Source organism: Sphaeramia orbicularis, chromosome 6 (assembly GCF_902148855.1).
Source record: "Sphaeramia orbicularis chromosome 6, fSphaOr1.1, whole genome shotgun sequence".
Classification (NCBI taxonomy): Eukaryota; Metazoa; Chordata; class Actinopteri; order Kurtiformes; family Apogonidae; genus Sphaeramia; species Sphaeramia orbicularis.
Genome location: NC_043962.1, coordinates 18,048,276 through 18,066,805, shown reverse-complemented (window position 1 = coordinate 18,066,805; position 18,530 = coordinate 18,048,276). Strand labels below are relative to the sequence as shown.

At 34.5% G+C, this 18,530-nt stretch overlaps 1 protein-coding gene across 1 annotated transcript in view; it reads right to left on the bottom strand.

Moving 5' to 3' along the window:
• The window catches only part of tspan33b (tetraspanin 33b), a 48,582-nt gene that overhangs the window by 15,247 nt on the left and 14,805 nt on the right, over positions 1 to 18,530 (bottom strand). Inside the window, exons 2-6 of the mRNA XM_030137012.1 lie at positions 16,973 to 17,030; positions 14,459 to 14,586; positions 14,213 to 14,287; positions 1,776 to 1,871; positions 1,273 to 1,401 (exon numbers count right to left, since the gene is read on the bottom strand). Coding sequence (XP_029992872.1) covers positions 1,273 to 1,401; positions 1,776 to 1,871; positions 14,213 to 14,287; positions 14,459 to 14,586; positions 16,973 to 17,030 — 486 coding nt within the window. The remainder of the gene's footprint in view (positions 1 to 1,272; positions 1,402 to 1,775; positions 1,872 to 14,212; positions 14,288 to 14,458; positions 14,587 to 16,972; positions 17,031 to 18,530) is intronic.

Here is an 18,530-nt window from a genome sequence, read left to right as displayed (position 1 = left end):
TTTTCATAATTTAAAGTTTTTTGCACCAAAACAAAGAGAAAAAAATGGTGTTGTCATTATATTATATATAGATTATTATGATATTATTTTGGAGTTTGATGCTCTAACTTGCACTTTGCAAATTCATCCCGCGGGCCGGATTGGACCCTTTGGTGGGCCGGTTTTGGCCCCCGGGCCTCATGTTTGACACCTGTGATCTAGACTCAACAGGTCAGTCAATAAGGCGTTCTCTACCTTTACGAAACATGTCTAAATAATTCATTCTAATGCTCTTTTAATCAGAAATGTGCAACCCACCTGCCCAACCAAACTGAACTTGAAGCCTTCTTTTTTCAAAGCAACCAGACTCCCTTGACAAATGCGCTGTTTCTACTTCCCAGATCTGCTTCCTGCATCAGTTAGTTGGACCAGAATGAATGTATTAAAACGCCAGACCCACAAGGGCAGGCGCATCCTCGCAGATTCCAGCATCAGTTCTGTGAGGTAAGATTTCTGTATTCGTCAAGGGAGTCTGGTATTTCTGAAGAGCGCTTCAGGGTTTTTTTTTTATTTGGCTAAAATCCATTTTGCTGCTTCCTCCTCATACTATGTTGTCAAATAGGACTCCTTTCAGACCCTCATACATGCCTTCTCACCTCTATTTGCCTGAAGATGCCATTGAATAACTTCTGTCACACACATCTATGACTCTTCCCTCCTTGCCAACTTTTTAGCACAAATATAATTCATGTTTTTCACAAATATACACCGGGTAAATTAAGGCTCAGAGGGGTGTGAAGTGACATTATAATATTAGCACTCATCTCAGCGGGTGTTAATGAGCATTTTAGTCGCATATGCTGTTCTTTTCTTTATCTGCAGATGGGGTACGTAATGTATATTTACACTTTATATGGTTTAGATTTTAAAAATGCATTACCTTTCCGCCTGTAAAGGTTAGGTTAAGTGTAGTTGCGGTGAATGAGCCAGCTGGATCATATTGGATTGGCTTTGTTTCAATGAGTGTGTGACGGTGTGTCCTTGTGACTGATACAGCTGCAACGAGCATCCGGGAGAGCTAATATTTGTTTTACAATATTTTGAGACATCTCTTTTTATAGCAAAAAAAAAAAAAAAAAAAAAGGTTTTTACAGCAAACAGATGCTGCAAAATAACTGACAGGCTAGTAACAGTCTTTTCACATGCTTTCATGTTAGCAGTTCTCCATGGGGTGTTTGTGTTTGTTTATCCGCACAGCATGAGTGTTATGAGTCTTAATAGACAAGAACACACCTCTCCAGGAACAGGTGTGCAGCAGGAGTAAGGTACAGCACAGCGCTCCGAGCTTGGGTTCTCATGTGTGCAATTAAAGTATAGGTTCCAGGACCAATCTGTGTAGTTATTCCATCCACAACATTTGAACTGAAAGAAGAAAAAAAAAAAAAAAAGGTTATATTTAGAATCAGTCTTGCACCATATTATACATCTTGGAAGACTGGGCTTTTCCCATGGGATCACCCAGCCTCACAAATGTGCCAGTACGTGCAGATGGAGAGGGAGTATCGCACGGAATGACCCACAGAGGAACCCACAGGAACTGTATGTTACATGTACCCTCTCATGTGGAAAACCAAAACAAACAAGACATACAGCTCTGTGGGCACCGGCTGTGATTTTCTTCCATTCAGACACAGTCAATAAACCACTAGCTGTTTTTGTTTTTACAACTGGTGCGTAGCGAATGGTTGCAAAAATATGCACCGCCGTTCTAGCTCAATGGAACAGGCCTCGTGCACCTCTTTTTGGATGTAATCCATCAGGTTCTGCAGATCCAGGTCATCTCTGTAGTGCACAATGGCTTTCTTTACGAACTTTCCCAAAGCGTCCCGTGTCTACGAGAGAGGGACACACAAGAATGATAGGAAAGGATGTATTTATAATAACATGACTGTGTTTGAAAGTAATTAAATGTGAAGTTTTAATAGCTAAATTAAACTTGCAGCTGGTGGAAAAACAAAAATGACCCTAAACCCTGTGGGAGTTTTGGTTCAGTTAATTAGAGTGTGGATTTGCAACCACAAAAAACACTTCAAATTCTTAAAAAAAATCTTCCTCAACATGGAATGATATTAAATTCAAGTAGTTTCTTAAGAATGAGCAGGTGTTTATTCGTGACTTAAGCTTTTGCGTTTGCCTTTTTATTGTAATTATGTATGTTAAGCTGCATTGTACTGCATTTATATATAGTTTTACCCCGCCCCTCGAAGGAGAGGCAGGGGGTATTATTTTTGGTTTGATTTGTTTATTCGTTTGTTAACACTCTAGCAGCAAAACTGTTGGTTGAATTCATACCAAACTTGGTTCATAGATTGCCAGTGACCAAGAATAGATGTCATTACATTTGGGAAAACTAGGTCAAAGTTTAATTTTTTTATGAAATTTTTAAAATCTTTTTTTTTTCCATTTACTTAGATTGAGCAAAATTTCAAATATATGTAGCAGCAAAACTATTGGTTGAATTCATACCAAATTGGGTTTATAGATTGCCAATGATGCACAATAAATGTGGTTACATTGTGGGAAAAGTAGGTCAAAGTAAAAATTTTTCATACATTTTATTACATCTTTTTTCCTCCCTTTTACTTATAATGCACTGTAAAAAATGACTGTAGAATTAACACCAAAAAACTGTAAAATTGCAACATAAAAAAACTGTAAGTGACAATTCAATGCAAAGTTGTTTATTTGAAACGATTTTTGCGTTAACGATTAAATCAAATATAGCTGTAGTTTTTACAGGAAGAGTATGTGAACAAAACCAGATTTGTATGTAGGAATGATGTATTTCTATTGTTTTTAGAAAATAAAACTGTAAATTGAAAAACAATGTGGTGCCGTTTAAATTGCAAGGCCATAATGTTGAAATAACAGCCTATTTGCGGGGTTTTTTTGTTTTGTTTTTTTATTAAAAAAGTTATTCGTCCAATAACGGTCCAATAATGGTTCGAATCCTGGCTCTGACTGTTCATATGTCTGTGGAAGACACTGAAACTTAAATTGTTCCCAGTTGGACCTGGTGGATTTGGAATGTGCTTCGGACACCATGAAGGTGTAGAAAATGTGCTAAATAAGTGCAGTCCATTTACCATTTAAACCTACAAAATGTTAAATCTACATGTTGCTCCATAAATATGTTTACTGTTGGATGTGTTTTTTACAGTATTGTTCTGGTAACCACAGCTGCCAGTTTTTTTTCTGTTAAAACCAACAAGATTTTTTTTACAGTGTGGGCAAAATTTCAAATGTATGTAGCAGCAAAACTACTGGATGAATTCATCCCAAATTAGGTTTATAGATTGCCAGTGACCCTCAATCTCAATCAGATGTGGTTACATTTTGGGAAAAATAGGCAAAAGTTAAAGTTTTTTATGCATTTTTTTTTATATCATTTTTTTCTCCCATTTACTTATAATGGGCAACATTTCAAATGTCTATAAAAACATCAATTTTGTTTCAATTTACCTCAAACTTTCCTTGGCACGGAAAAAAAAATACTAGATCATCAAAAGTCATCAAAAACAATGTTTATGCAATCAAGTACTAACTCCTGTGTGTATCATGTAACTAAAACAGACGGAAAAAAACATGGAATGCCTAAAAACACTGTTTTTGTCAGTACAATGCCATAGATATTGATGTAAGAACTAAAGTGATTTTGGTTATTATCAAGAAAACATGGAAAATGTCTAGATATCAGCTCTGAAATTCAACTCTTATGAGCTATTTTTGTTGTTATCATTATATTTGTCCAAACAAAAGTACCTTTAGTTGTACCAGGCATTAAAATGAACAAGAAATTGAAGAAAACAAGGGTGGTCTATTATTTTTTCCACGAATGTAGAGGCAATTGATATGCTGACATTGCCACACATAAGTAATTAAGTAAGTGAATTTTATTTATGGAGCACTTTTCAGACAGTCACAAATTGCTTTACAGTGTGAAATACAATTAAAATCTAATTAAAATACCATTTAAAAATACAATAAAGTACAATTAAAATACAATTAAACTATGATAAATACATAAAGTGCAATCAGTTTGTTGCAGCCCTGAGTCAGTTAGAAAATGAACAGTATAGACATGACGACCTCAGCTGGATCGATGCAAAAAAAAAAGATATAATATGTGTGAAGGAGCGGGGTTTGTTGTGCCCGGCACCACTTGTTTTTAATGCATCCTAGCAGCGCACATGTTGCATATTACTATTTGGGCTATAAACCACGCACTATCAGGGTCTGTGAATATCCTATGCTCATATATGTGTCCATATAAAAACAAACATTTATATTAATGCTCCATGCTCACGGTACATTAGATACTGTTTGTATTGTGTGAGTGCTGTAGGATGTGTTGTAACGGCACAGAGGGGAAGTAAGATTTCCTGCTGCAGTAATAAAACCATTCATGACTATGAGATCAATACCCACTGTGCATACAAAGCACTGAGTACATGTGCAGGGTTTCTAGTGTTTCGGCTGTGGTAGATAATAAGTCCAAACTTACCACTTTGTTATTATAATGGGTGTAATTTTCATCAGCTCCACTTGAGCTGAATAAACAAAAGCCAGGAAAGAATTAGAACTAAAAAAAAAACAAAAAAAACATTGATTGGATTAAATAATCTGTAATGATGTCGGATTCAGGAATGCAAATGGTCTGCCGCTATATTTCGTCGTTTGGTCTGCATTGTCTGTAATATATTCTTTTTCAGAGTATTAATGAAGTCCTGCATTGTTAATATTTAGTTTCATTCTTCTCACATATAAATAGAGTGCTTGAAAAGGTATTTAATGCAAATCTCTTTTCCTTTAAAATTCTGAAAACAAGGAGGACCATGGTTTTACAGACTGAGTTCAGATGTAATATATGCTAATAGGACTGCTGTATGCTAATAAGCTGCTGAACTTTTAAAATTTCATTAAGCTCGGAATGAACTTCGGTGAGCGCTTTTGCTGAAGGCTTTGTGAATTGTTCATATTACGTCCCGAGCCAGAACAGGTTATGTTGATAAATACTGTAGACTCTGTCACAAAAGCCCCAAATTTTCCTTCCAAATTATAATGAGATTTTTACAACCCCTCTCCAACCCTCAACCCTTGCCCCCCACCCCCCCACCTCCACCCCAACCCCCCCATCCATTCCTCTCTTTCTGTTTGTCTGTGTGGTACAGTAGGCTTATGGGCTCCGGGGCCCGCCGTCACACCTCCCCATGTCATTAGTGGCAAAGTCTCCTTTAAGGGATCTGTTGAAATGGAACATTTGGTTCCACTTTGAAGCGCCGAAGCATTTGAATCATTTAGCGAGGAAGGATGCTGGGAGGGTTGTTAAACTGCTCTGTTTAGCAGCAGGCAGTCCAAGTGCTGACAGAGAACACAAGGGAGAAGAGAGGAGAGGTATGATCAGGCACCAGACACCTCACCGCCATACACTGATGTCAGCCGGTGTTGCCATCGCTGCCTGTTGTATTTTTATTCTCAGTGGATCCCTAATGGGATGTTGGTGTAGGAGGTAAGTGGATGCTAGACAGGGGTATCCTTGTCTTTCCTCGTAGTCGGAGTCAATCACAGAGACGCACCAGTGCCTATGCTGCACACGCTGCATACATTGATGCATCTGCGGAGAAGGTTACCTATACTCTCATTCAGGCGTGACATTTGTGGTTAGTTGACTCACCAACACAGTGGATCACAAGATAATGACATGCCACATTTTTTCCCACTTGTCTCCTTATTTTCTTGTGTCATGTCAAGTACGAGGTGTTTTTTTCCCCCCTTACGAACTGGAATGCTGTCTGTGATGAGGAGTCACAAATCCACCTGGTGTTGTATTATAGGGTTCCTGTGGGGTCTTACAAATTCTGCATTTAATACCTTGAAAAAGTACTTAGTTTTGTCAGTGTTTTTAAAACCTTGGGGTCGGGAATCCACGTGGAGTCGCCTGGAATTCAGATGGAATTTCTAGAAATTGATAAAAATAAAAATAAAAAAATCTTACTCATAAAAAATATATGTTGAGTTGACAGACAGAATCCCAATCCATTAAAGACATGACAAACTCTGAAGCTGAAACTGAAGCACTGTGGTACTGTTTATCTGTCAAATGTTCATTGTGGTCAGTTTCAGATGCTGCAGCTCTTTCATAATTCATAGTTTGAGTTCTTGTTTGTTCAGTATTAATTGCCAGCCTTGTAAATCCAAGCTGGACAAATTCTCACTTTGTGCAGTAATCTACACCTGGCTTTTCTGCCTCCGTCCATAATAATATATATTATATAGACTAAATGTCGTCTAAAATTAACATTTATTTACAACATAGTATAGCAAACTATTACATGATCAAAAACAAATAAATTTTAGCAAAAAAAAAAAGGTCTCCGTTTAGAATGTCTGGGGTCGCCAGAAATTTGTGATGTTAAAATGGGGTCACAAGACAAAAAAGGTTGAAAAACACTGTTTTACAGGGTTCTTGCGGGATGTTAAAAAAATCTGCATTTAATAGCTTGAAAAAGTATTCAGTTTATTTATTTATTTATTTTCTCTCCTCCTTTAATGGTACCAGAATGCACTGTCTTGACTGTCTTTATGCGTGTCTTGTTTGTATTGCCTTTGTTGTTTTGTTTTGCTGTTTGTTTTTTGTTTGTTTTTGTTTTGCCTTGGGTTCTGTTTGTTTATCATGTCCACTGTCAATCTTTGTATTATGAATACATTGCTTGAAATTATAAATGTCATACTTGTGAAATGAAAAGTTTTATAAATGTTGAAAAGTTCTATAAATAAAGTTAAAAAAAAAAAAAGAAAAGAAAAAGTATTTAGTTATGTTGTTCCATTGGCAGATTTTTTTGGATGAAGTAAGAAAAAAAAAATTGAATTAAGTAAAAAAAAATCTTGACCTAAACAAAAAAAATCTGCCAATGGAACAAGTGAAAATTATCTTGGTAAGATTTCTTGAAAAAAGATTTTCCAGATCTATTGTCTAAAAATAAGTTCTTATATCTCACTGAAAAGTTAGTGTGATGAGATATTTTAACAAGAAATGAAAAAAATACACTTGGTAAAATTTAGATTTTTGCAGTGATACGAGAGACTTTTTTTTCCCCTTACCAACAGGAATACTGTCTGTGATGAGGAGCCACAAATCCACCCGGTGCTGTATTAAAGGGTTCATGCGGGGTCTTAAAAAATCTGCATTTAATACCTTAAAAAAGTATTTAAGAAGTATTAAATTTGATATTTAATTTTTTTTTTTTCTTCTCTCTGGGATATTTTGTGTCTATGTTTAAGTATAAGTTTGCATCTCACTGACTCTGACATTTGTCCAGGATGATAAGTGGCTTGCTTTGTGATGGGTTTTTTTTTTTTGTTATTGTTGTATATAAAAACAATTCCTATTGTTTAGACATTTTTTGCACTACTGCTGTAAAAAAAATTCAATAAAAAATAACTGTGAAAAAAAAGGTATTAAATTTGATACAGTAGGTCTTCAGTTATGTTGCTCCACTGGCAGATTTTTTTTTTTTGAGCAAGCAAAAATCAAAAGCAAAAATTAAGCAAAAAAATCAGCCACTGGAACAAGTGAAAATTATAAATAATAATAATAAAATAAGTTCTTACATCTCACTGAAAAGTTAGTCTTTCGGTGATTATGTCTTATTTTAAGTGTGATGAGATATTTTGACTCGGGGTGTGTATTGGCAGGAATCTGGCAATGTGATACAAATCACAATATTAGAATCATGATATGATATATCGTGATATATCATGATATTGTTAACAAGGCGATATTTTTTGTTTTGTTTCTTCTTTTAAGATTATTTCCTGGAAAAACTTCAAGTGCAGCATTTGGATAAAAAAAAAAATTAACAGGTGGGTTTAACAGTACAAAAAACACACAAATAAATAAATAGTGTTTTACAGACGTTACAGTTTAAGATCCTGCTTAAATGTTCGGATTCTATTGCGAAAAGAATGCATAATGTTCAGTCCCTGAATCATCCAACATCCGAACATTATTTTTGTGCATTATCAATTAAAAAAACTAACATTTGCCTCTTTCAGACAGTAGAAAATGCTTTTAGGAGCCTGAAGTAACTGTTATCAATTTCAAAAAACTTCATCTATGACCTGCAATATCACAATACTACTTTTGTAGTATACAAACAACAGAGCAAAAATACCTATGTGAATATAGAAATAAAAGAGCATGATGAACAAAAAAGAAAAAACAAAAATGAATCTCCGCCATGCCTGCATTTGAATAAATACTTAAAAATATCAACACAGTACTTTTTAATATCGATACAGTATCATGAAGTGAAATATTGCGATATATTGTGGAACTGATATTTTCTTACACCCCTGATTTTGACTAGAAATGAGAACAATACACTTAATAAGATTTAGATTTTTTCCAGTGAACAGACATTTTTATTTATGCTCTGGTAACACTGTGACAACCGACATCGACAATTATTAGCATTTAATCCGCCCCAACAAACAGAGTTGTTTCTGGCTACGTTTTTGGGTTTGTTTAAAGCTTGCTAGCCTAACCCTAACCCAAACCCTTTGATAGGCATCTTCGGTGCAGTTAGTGATGATCTAAACTTGTCCCATCTCCACAAAAATGCAACTGCCTTTGCATCGTTACATGCCCGTCGTCTGATATTACTGAACTGGAAGGGGAAGAACCCTCCTGCCTATGTTCATTGGATTAGAGAGGTGATGTTGGGATTGGACCTGGAAAAAATTAGGTATACAGTCTGCGGGTTGGAGGATAAATATGATAGAAACTGGTCACAGTTTATAATTCACATCAAGAACTTGCCTTTCTCCTGATTCCTTGTTTTTACTTAATACATTTTTCTTTCTTCCTCACTCTTTTACTGCTTTCTTAGTCTTCTCAGTGCCCACAGTCTGACTGCTGGGACTTTTTTTTTTTTTTTTTTTTTTTTTCCTTGTGCAGGAGGTCCAGAATGTTGATGATATGACCAAAATGATCGACATAAATTGGTTTGAGTCTTTTTTTTTCCTGGTGTTTTGTTTGTCTGTGCGTTTATATGGATATATTTGTGGGGATGCCACCTGGATGGGGGGGGGGCAAGTTTAAGAATTGCATAAGATATGCCTTAAAGATGTAATTGTAATGGAAAAATGATAAAGTTGTTAAAAAAGAAAAAAAGAAAAAAAAAGAAATGAGAAAAATACACTTGGTGAGATTTAGATTTTTTCCAGTGTACAGACATTTTTATTTATGCTCTGGTAACACTGTGACAACCGACTGACAATTATTAGCATTTAATCTGCCCCAACAAACAGAGTTGTTTCTGGCTATGTTTTTGGGTTTGTTTAAAACTTGTCTGCAGTGTTTTCTCCGTCTCCCTGTTAAAAAACTTACAAAACAACTGGTTTACTTTGTCTGTTTTTTTCAGCTCTTGTTGCTGGGGTTGGTAGTTCTCAGCAAAAATGGACCCTTGTTCCATTATAACTTTAACTAATGGACCTGAATGGAAAACATTTCCTAGTATTCTTGCCCCATTAGTTCCCTTTTTTTTTTTTTTTTCCATTTTTTCATTTTTTTTAAAAACACACATATCACAGCTATTAAGACTGTGAATGATGGCTAAATAAGACCCAATTATCCTTGAAGGTATTTTGAGTTGAGTCAGACAGCTTGCTGCTTTTACAAAACAATGATTAAACACATATTTGTGACACAAACGACACAATTCTCCAGTTGGCATGTGTTTTTTTTTTTTTTTTTTTATGTGTGTGTGTGTGTGTGTGTGCGCATATTGTTTTTGAGTGCGTGCTGTGTGGCTCAGACATTGACAAGACATTCCGCCTGTGGGCTCAACAGACCCATCTGTGGGTTCAGACGCTGTGCCTTAGTAAGTTTTAACCACTGCAGACTGCAAATGTACAGAATGTCCAAAACGCTGAGATGGAATAGATGAAATCAATAGCGCTCTGAGGCGTTCATGGTCAGTGGTCAACTGGAGACCAAATGTTACCTTCCAGTTATTTGCTCCCTTGCCCTCTTATTTCAGAATAAAGCTAAAGAGACACCTGTAGAAAATGTGGAACTGACAGAGGTACTTTGTATCACTGTATTTGGAAATGTGAACATATGCAAGAATTTTGGACGAGGATAATTAACACAATTTCCAATACAGGGTTATTGAAAAAGAATGAACCGATTTCATGATGTATTGTTTCAGTTGTAAGTTTTCTAAGTTTTAAATGGCTGCCACAGGGGTGCTGTAGTCGTGTTGTTCCCCCGGCAATGCTCAGTTGTTTGTTTACCCTCAGAATGGCGAGTTCTCAGCAAAAGGCGTTCTGTGTTCTCTGTGTGAATGGCCTGCGAGATCCCCAGATCTAACCATGTGTGATTTTTTTTTTTCTTGTGGGGATACTGTGGTGTCAAACACCAGCATTTTAATCAAAGTATTCATTTTATATTTGAAAGTATTCATTTTATATTTGAAAGTATTCATTTTATAATCAAAGTATTCATTTTATATTCAAAAGTATTCATTTTATAATCAAAGTATTGATTTTATAATCAAAGTATTCATGTTGTATTCAAAAGTATTCATTTTATAATCAAAGTATTGATTTTATAATCAAAGTATTCATTTTATAGTCAAAGTATTCATTTTATATTCAAAAGTCTTCATTTTATAATCAAAGTATTAATTTTGCATTCAAAAGTATTTATTTTATAATCAGAAGTGTTCATTTTGTAATCAAAGTATTCATTTTATATTCAAAGTATTCATTTTATATTCAATAGTATTCATTTTATATTCAGAAGTATTCATTTTATAATCAAAGTATTCATTTTATATTCAAAGTATTCATTTTATGTTCAATAGTATTCATTTTATATTCAAAAGTATTCATTTTATAATCAAAGTATTCATTTTATATTCAGAAGTATTCATTTTATAATCAAAGTATTAATTTTGCATTCAAAAGTATTTATTTTATAATCAAAAGTATTCATTTTATAATCAAAGTATTCATTTTATATTCAAAGTATTCATTTTATATTCAGAAGTATTCATTTTATAATCAAAGTATTAATTTTGCATTCAAAAGTGTTTATTTTATAATCAAAAGTATTCATTTTATAATCAAAGTATTCATTTTATATTCAAAGTATTCATTTTATATTCAGAAGTATTCATTTTATAATCAAAGTATTCATTTTATAATCAAAGTATTAATTTTGCATTCAAAAGTGTTTATTTTATAATCAAAAGTATTCATTTTATAATCAAAGTATTCATTTTATATTCAAAGTATTCATTTTATAATCCAAGTATTCATTTTATAATCCAAGTATTCATTTTATAATCAAAGTATTCATTTGCATACCAAAAGTTAAATTTCAGTATAATGTAACAGTTGTAACAGAGTAGTTGACTTTTTTTCCTGGGAGACCCACAAAAGAACAAAAATGTGTAACCATCAAAGGAACACGCGAATTTATGCCAAGTTACAAAACGGGGCGGGAAAAGTACATGAGTGGAAATTTTTGAACATTCTGGGAAGTACCTAACATTTTCTGCGAAAAAGTTACATATTTATATATAGTAACTAAATACTGGGAATTAGTTGCATACGTATATGTTCTGACCAATCCTGACCCACACCAAAAAAACCTCACCCTGTCAGGGACAAGCTGACGTGACTAGATTAATGTTCAAAATATGATAAAAATGGGTATGGTTTGTAGCTAAACCCAACCTACTTTTGATGATATAAAAGTGGTCTCCCAGAGCGAAAAAGTCAGTTGTTTCTGCAGATGTCAACTCAGTGTTTATTTTGTGTATGAATAAACACTTTGTGCACTTTATGAATTCTGCTCGATCTCGGAGTTTGTCTTTGTCTCTGTGTGACTGTTAGTCGACGAAGCTCCACTACATAGATGGGAGTATAGAGACATAAATACAACTGGGGAAGACTGTCAAAGAGACCAGAGATGTCTCCCACTTGCGGTCGTAAATTTTACACGACAGTACGTAACAGATCATGTTTATGTTCCACCGCTACCCACTAACCTCGATGACCTTAAATAACAACAGCGATCAACTCAGTGGCTCATGATATGCCGATACGCGTCTGGGAGGAATTCTCTTATCTCATTGATATTGTCCGTGCTGCTGGTGGTGGCCACATTGAACACTTGTAAGGCAGGAAATAAAAGTTGATTGTGAGTAGAATACTTGGGACTTGGCTGGAGTTCTATTGCTTTTTCTTATTAAAATACTGAAATTGGTTCATTCTTTTTGAATAACCTTGTATTATAGACAAAGAAATCCCGATGTACCCAGAGATCTGTATTCTAGGTCTTGTTCCAGAAACTTTACCACTGACAACTCATGAAAGTAGGCTGGTGAACCTTTGTCCAATACATGCAAAGTGTCTTATAGTGTCTTAAGTTTTGATTGTCCATTGTAGAATTCTTGGATTGTGGAAGTCTCATCCTTCATAGCAATTGAAAAGCTCACGTATACAATTAAACTGTAAACTCATATCCTCCACAAGATACGGAATTCATCCCTAAAATTTTTTGAATCAAGGCCTGATATGTCATCATCATGACTTACAAAGTGAGACCATACTTTTTTTTTTTTTAAATGATGTTTGAAAAAATAGAAAATAGATGTTGACAAGTATTCAAGTCACTAGTACTTATATTGTCTGTCAATTATTACCTCCACCAAGGAGCAGTGGAGGTTATATTTACCTCCACCAGGAGGTATTGTGATTGCTTTGCTTTGTGTGCGTGCATGTGTGTTTGTCTGTTTGTTAGCAAGATGACTCAAAAAGTTATGGACAGATTGTCATGAAATTTTCAGGAAATGTTGATGCTGGCACAAGGAACAAATGATAACATTTTGGTGGTGATCGGGGGGAGGTGGGGTACGGGGGCCCACTGATTTGCCTTGGCGGAGGTCTGCACTCTCCAAGTGCTTTTCTTGTTTCATCTGGGTTTGTTTGTTTGTTTTTTTGTTTGTCTGTCTGTTAGCAAGATAACTCCAAAAATTATGGACAGATTTTCATGAAATTTCCAGGAAATGTTGATACTAGCACAAGGAACAAATGATTACATTTAGGTGGTGATCGGGGGGGTTGATCTGCCTTGGTGTAGGTCTGCGCTCTCTGACTGCTTTTCTAGTTTGTTTGTCTGTTAGCAAGATATCTCAAAAAGTTCTGGACGTATTTGGATGAAATTTTCAGGAAATGTTGATACTTGCAAAGGGAACAAATGATTAAATTTTGATGGTAATTCGGGGGGGGGGTTGATCCCCCATCGCGAAGGTCTCTCCAAGTGCTTTTCTAGTTTTTGTTTTTTTTTTTAACCCTTTCATGCACAAATTATGAGAACCTTAATCAAAATTTTTTCCTGAGTGTTTTTATTCCTCTTTAGGTATGAAAACAACAATGCGACTGAAAATTTTCATCTGAAAAACAAACAAACAAACAAACAAATAAATAAATAAACCTAAAAAAAAAAAAAATGAAAAAAAAAAAATTCTTATGAACCTATTTTTCATGAAGTTGCAAAAATGTCCACTCAGCTGGACACCACATGTTTAATTTTTGACGCACAGAAACATGTATTTACTGATAAATTGTGTGAAAACTATGGGGAGGGCTTGTGATTCTCGGGGTTTATGCTCAGGAGAGATCTACATAATGTTACCAATTCATGTCAGAAAAGATATGTAGTGTCTTAAAACTTTAATAAAGATATGTGTAAAAAAAAAAAAATCAAAAAAAAAAAAAAAATCCATGAATATACAAGAGAACAGCTGTAGAATAGCTGTCCACTGTAGTGACCAGTATGCATGAAAGGGTTAATGATGTTTGATTATATATAGGACATACAAAAATGGACAACTGTTCAAGTCACTATTACTTATATTATTTGTCAATTATTATTTTATTTACTTTCACTGCTGTTTCAAAATTCAGAGGTGGTCTTGACGGTGGTGGTGGTGGAGGTGGTGTGGGGTTATGCTCAAGGGAGACCCACATAATATTACCAATTCATGTCAGAAAAGATATGTAATGTGTTAAAATTTTAATAAAGATATGTGTTTAAAAAAAAAAAAAAAAAAAGAATCAAGCTAAAGCACACAACTGCCAATAAGGACACAAATACCTGGTCTGAGTAGAAGAAGCCCAAGATTGCAATGGCCAACTGAGTGAGGAAGACGAGCGTCAGGCTGAGGGAGAACTATATAGACACAAAAAAAAAAAAAAAGAAATAAAATTCTCACTCAGACAAAATCCAAAGTGACTGACAGATTTGGTATTCCACAAGACTGTCTTTTTTAAACAGAATTTGAGCAGCCATAACAGAGGGAAAACACACACTGCCAATATTAGTAATGGTTGTGTCTAGTACTGTCTTGAGAAGGCGAATGTTCTCTCTGAGAGCGCCGATGCAACCGCAGAAAGTGATGAAGAACATGACCACCCCCACAACGATTAGGATGACAGCCGGGTCGATCAGGAACGTGTCGCGTACCGTGTCTGGCAGAAAAACAGAAAGAAAACAGCCGCTGTTTAAGTAGCTGTCTTCTTCTTCTAATATGTTTACTGCCGCCGCTCTCCTTTTTCCCTTCCGTTAAACCCTGCTGCTTCCTGAAACATTTTCTTCCTTTCTAACCGTTAAACTTTGTGTCTCACTGGGGGCAGTTTTGGCTCTCTAATTCCAGATATTTGGCTTGTTTTAGTTATGTTAATGCATAAATTTCCTGAGGGATAGGAATTTGAAGTTTTTTAATTTTGGAAACTCATCAAACATGTGTGGCCAAAATATTAACACCCAGTTTTTTATTGACAAAAATCTCCCCAATTTCAATCCATTAAAGCTGTAGTTTTGAACCCACAGCCATTTATAACGTCAGATCATGCATTTCATTATATTAAGCTTTTAATCTATTGTGCTGGCTCCAGAATTACACCAAGCCAGATGGGGAAAATACATGCTTTTTCCTGAGCTCTGTTCATCTGTTGTGAAGGACTGCAGATCAGTGTTTACACCTAATATGGTGTGTGAACATGGAGAATGTGTGTATGTGTACATGTGTATGTGTACATGTGTGTGTGTACATGTGTATGTTCACTTGGACACATAGAAGTATTTTTAGATGTGGCTCTATGAAAAGGTCTGACTGTCAGTCGGACCCATTAAATATAAAATGTGTCCTCTCCGCAGTGTTTAGACAAATGCTCTGTGGACGCAAGGATGACCTGAAAAGAGTCTGATGGCCAAAGGTCAAAGGTCACTGTGGTTACTGTCATGTCGTGTTATGGAACGCCGTAATGGATTTTTATTATTATCATCTTGCATTATTTTTGACCATAGCAGTTTTTAGAAACATTCATACATATATACATACATTTTTATATATATCTTACAATCTTACAATTTTCTTTATCTTGTTACCACTTTGTTATATTGTCGCTGCTGCGGCACATTGTACACTTTGTGCTGTTTTTGTGTGTTTACAACAAACCTCTGGCACGATTACTTCCTTCAGGATGAATAAAGTTCTGTTTTATTTAATTTTATCTGATCTTATGTCATCTTATATCATTTTATCTTACCTTACCTTATCCTTTCTTTTCTGTTCTTTTTTTTTTTTTTTTTAATCAAATTTTACCTTTTCTTATCTTATCCTTTTATTTCTGTTCTTTTCTTTTCTTATCTTGTCTGACCTTGTCTTATCCTTTCTTCTTTTTCTTTTCTTTTTTTCTTATCTTACTCGATCCTTTCTGTTCTGTTCTGTTCTTTTCTTTTCTTATCAAATTTTACCTTTTCTTATCTTATCCTTTTATTTCTGTTCTTTTCTTATCTTATCTTACCTTGTCTTATCCTTTCTTCTTTTTCTTTTCTTATCTTATCTTATCTTATCTTATCCTTTCTTCTCTTCTCTTACCTTATTTTACCTTGTCTTACCTTACCTTACCTTATCCTTTCTGTTCTGTTCTTATCTTACCTAATCTTATTTTATCTTATCTTATCTTTTCTTACCTTACCTTATCCTTTCTTTTCTTTTCTTTTCTTTTCTTTTCTTTTCTTTTCTTTTCTTTTCTTATCTTATCCTTTCTTTTCTTTTTTCTTATCTTATCTTATCTTATCTTATCTTATCCTTTCTTTTCTTTTATCTTTTCTTTTATCTTTTCTTATCAAATTTTACCTTTTCTTATCTTATCCTTTCTTTTCTTATGTTCTTTTACCTTTTCTTTTCTTTTCTGCTACTAACTCACCGAATTCCATGAACACATGCAGATGTAGTAGATGCAAGTGACTGAACTATAGAGTTTTTGTTTTTATTTAGAGACAGCCGTGTCAAAAACATTCTGAAAACGAATGAATATTAAGCAGTGAAGATCGGGACTGAAATGGATTAAAAGATCTAATTCAGTGAAAGTGGAAAATAATATTAATATATAATCTTGTTGTGGCAGGTTTTGATGCAGATATCTTTCCCTCAAATGACACCAGAGGAACATTTTATATTTTTTTGGGTAAATGAGGCGTCAGAGTTAAATTCCCTCCTCCCCCCACTCAGTGTTTTCCATTTTCTAACCCTCCTACTGCACACCGGTGACATTTATTCTCTGGAAACCAATGATTTGTTGTGGATTAAATTGGATACTGTGGCATAATCAAGCGGATGAGCCCAGATTCATCCTCTGTGTTGGCCTGTATATTACAAATTAAATGTGAAAATAATGGTACAAGGTAAATCAAGGATAAAGCTTTGACACACTGAACATGAGATCCTGTTCGGAGACAGTTGTAATCTGAATGTACAACGTTGAGCTCGATCGACGGCACAAAAGGTGAAAAGGTTTCCAGTTTTCCTGCAGGAAGAGCTTTGCGAGGATGTGTGCATGGTGTGCATACCTGTGGCTTTCTGGACTTTGGCATAGACTCCAATTGCAACAATCAACAGTGAGAAAACCTGCAAAATAAGAAGAAAATGATAGATTCTTCTTGCAAATATAGATGCATCACACTTGAAAGAAAAGGCATGCTTGTTTTCTTTTTTTTTTTCCACCAGTGGGTGTGTGAAATCTGATTGCGCTTTAACGTCTGCTCAAAAATCTCAAAAGAAAATAATAATAATAATAATAATGGGAAAACAAAACAGGAAAAAAAATTTAGTAGGTAAAAAACAAAACAGGAAAAAAAATCTGTGAGCAAAAAAAACCCAGGAAAAAATGTAGTAGGTAAAAAAACCCAGGAAAAAAAATGTAGTGGGTAAAAAAGAAAACCTGGAAAAAAATTTAGTGGGTAAAAGAAGCAGGAAAAAAAAAAAAAAGTGGGTAAAAAAAACCCAGGAAAAAAAAAATTTAGTGGGTAAAAAAACCAAGAAAAAATTTAGTGGGTAAAAATAAACCTAGGGAAAAAAATTGTGGGTAAAAAAAAACAGGAGAAAATTTAGTGGGTAAAAAAAAAACAGGAAAAAAAATTAGAAGGTAAAAAAAAAAAATACCAGGAAAAACATTTAGTGGGGAGAAAAAAAACAGGAAAAAAAAATAGTGGGCAAATAAAACAGGAAAAAAAAAATTAGTGGGTAAAAAAAAAAAAAAAAAAAAACAGGACAAAAATTTAGCATTCAAAAACCCAGGAAAAAATGTAGTGGGTAAAAAAAAAAAAAAAAAAAAAAAACAGGAAAAAAATGTTGTGGGTAAAAACAAAAAAACAGGAAAAAAATTTAGTGGGTAAAAAAAGAGGAAAAAAATTAGTGGGTAAAAAAAACAGGAAAAAAATTTAGTGGGTAAAAAAAAAAAACAGGAAAAAATGTAGTAGGGGAAAAAAGTAGTGGATAAAAAAAAAACAGCAAAGAGATTTTGTGGGTTAAAAAAGAACACAGGAAAAAAATGTACTGCTGGAAAATCTCAGCAATCACTTTTGCTGACGTAGGAAAGCGAAAACTGGGGTGTAGGTGTGAGTTTTTAAAGGTAAATGTGAGGTGAGAGAGTTGGATTCCTAACACCACCTGTGTGACCATCTGCCAATGACAAACCAATAGAAAGTTCCAAGTAAACAAAGAATAAAACTTGGAGAGTTCCTTTGTACTTGAACGTGTAAAAGCACAAAGATGTTTCAAAATATTGCTCTTGGAAATCACAGGCTGTCTGAACAGTCTGTGTTTGTATTGGCGAAGTTGACAGATGCGACAGGATAAGCGGTGACATGAGTTTCACAGATGCTGATCGCGTCAGCGGTTTGTGTTTTACATTGAAGAAAAACAGAACACATGGATTTCTGCATTAATCATCAATTCAAAGAAGAGCATCAAAAGAGATTTTTTTAAATATATAAATTCAGTCCACCTGCATTTTCAGATAAAACCTTCAGAATTTTAAATTTCTATCCTTGTATTTCAACACGAGAGTTATTTTGGTGTTTCTGCTGAGTAAAAATTTCACCTTGGTTAAAAAAAAAAAAAAAAAAC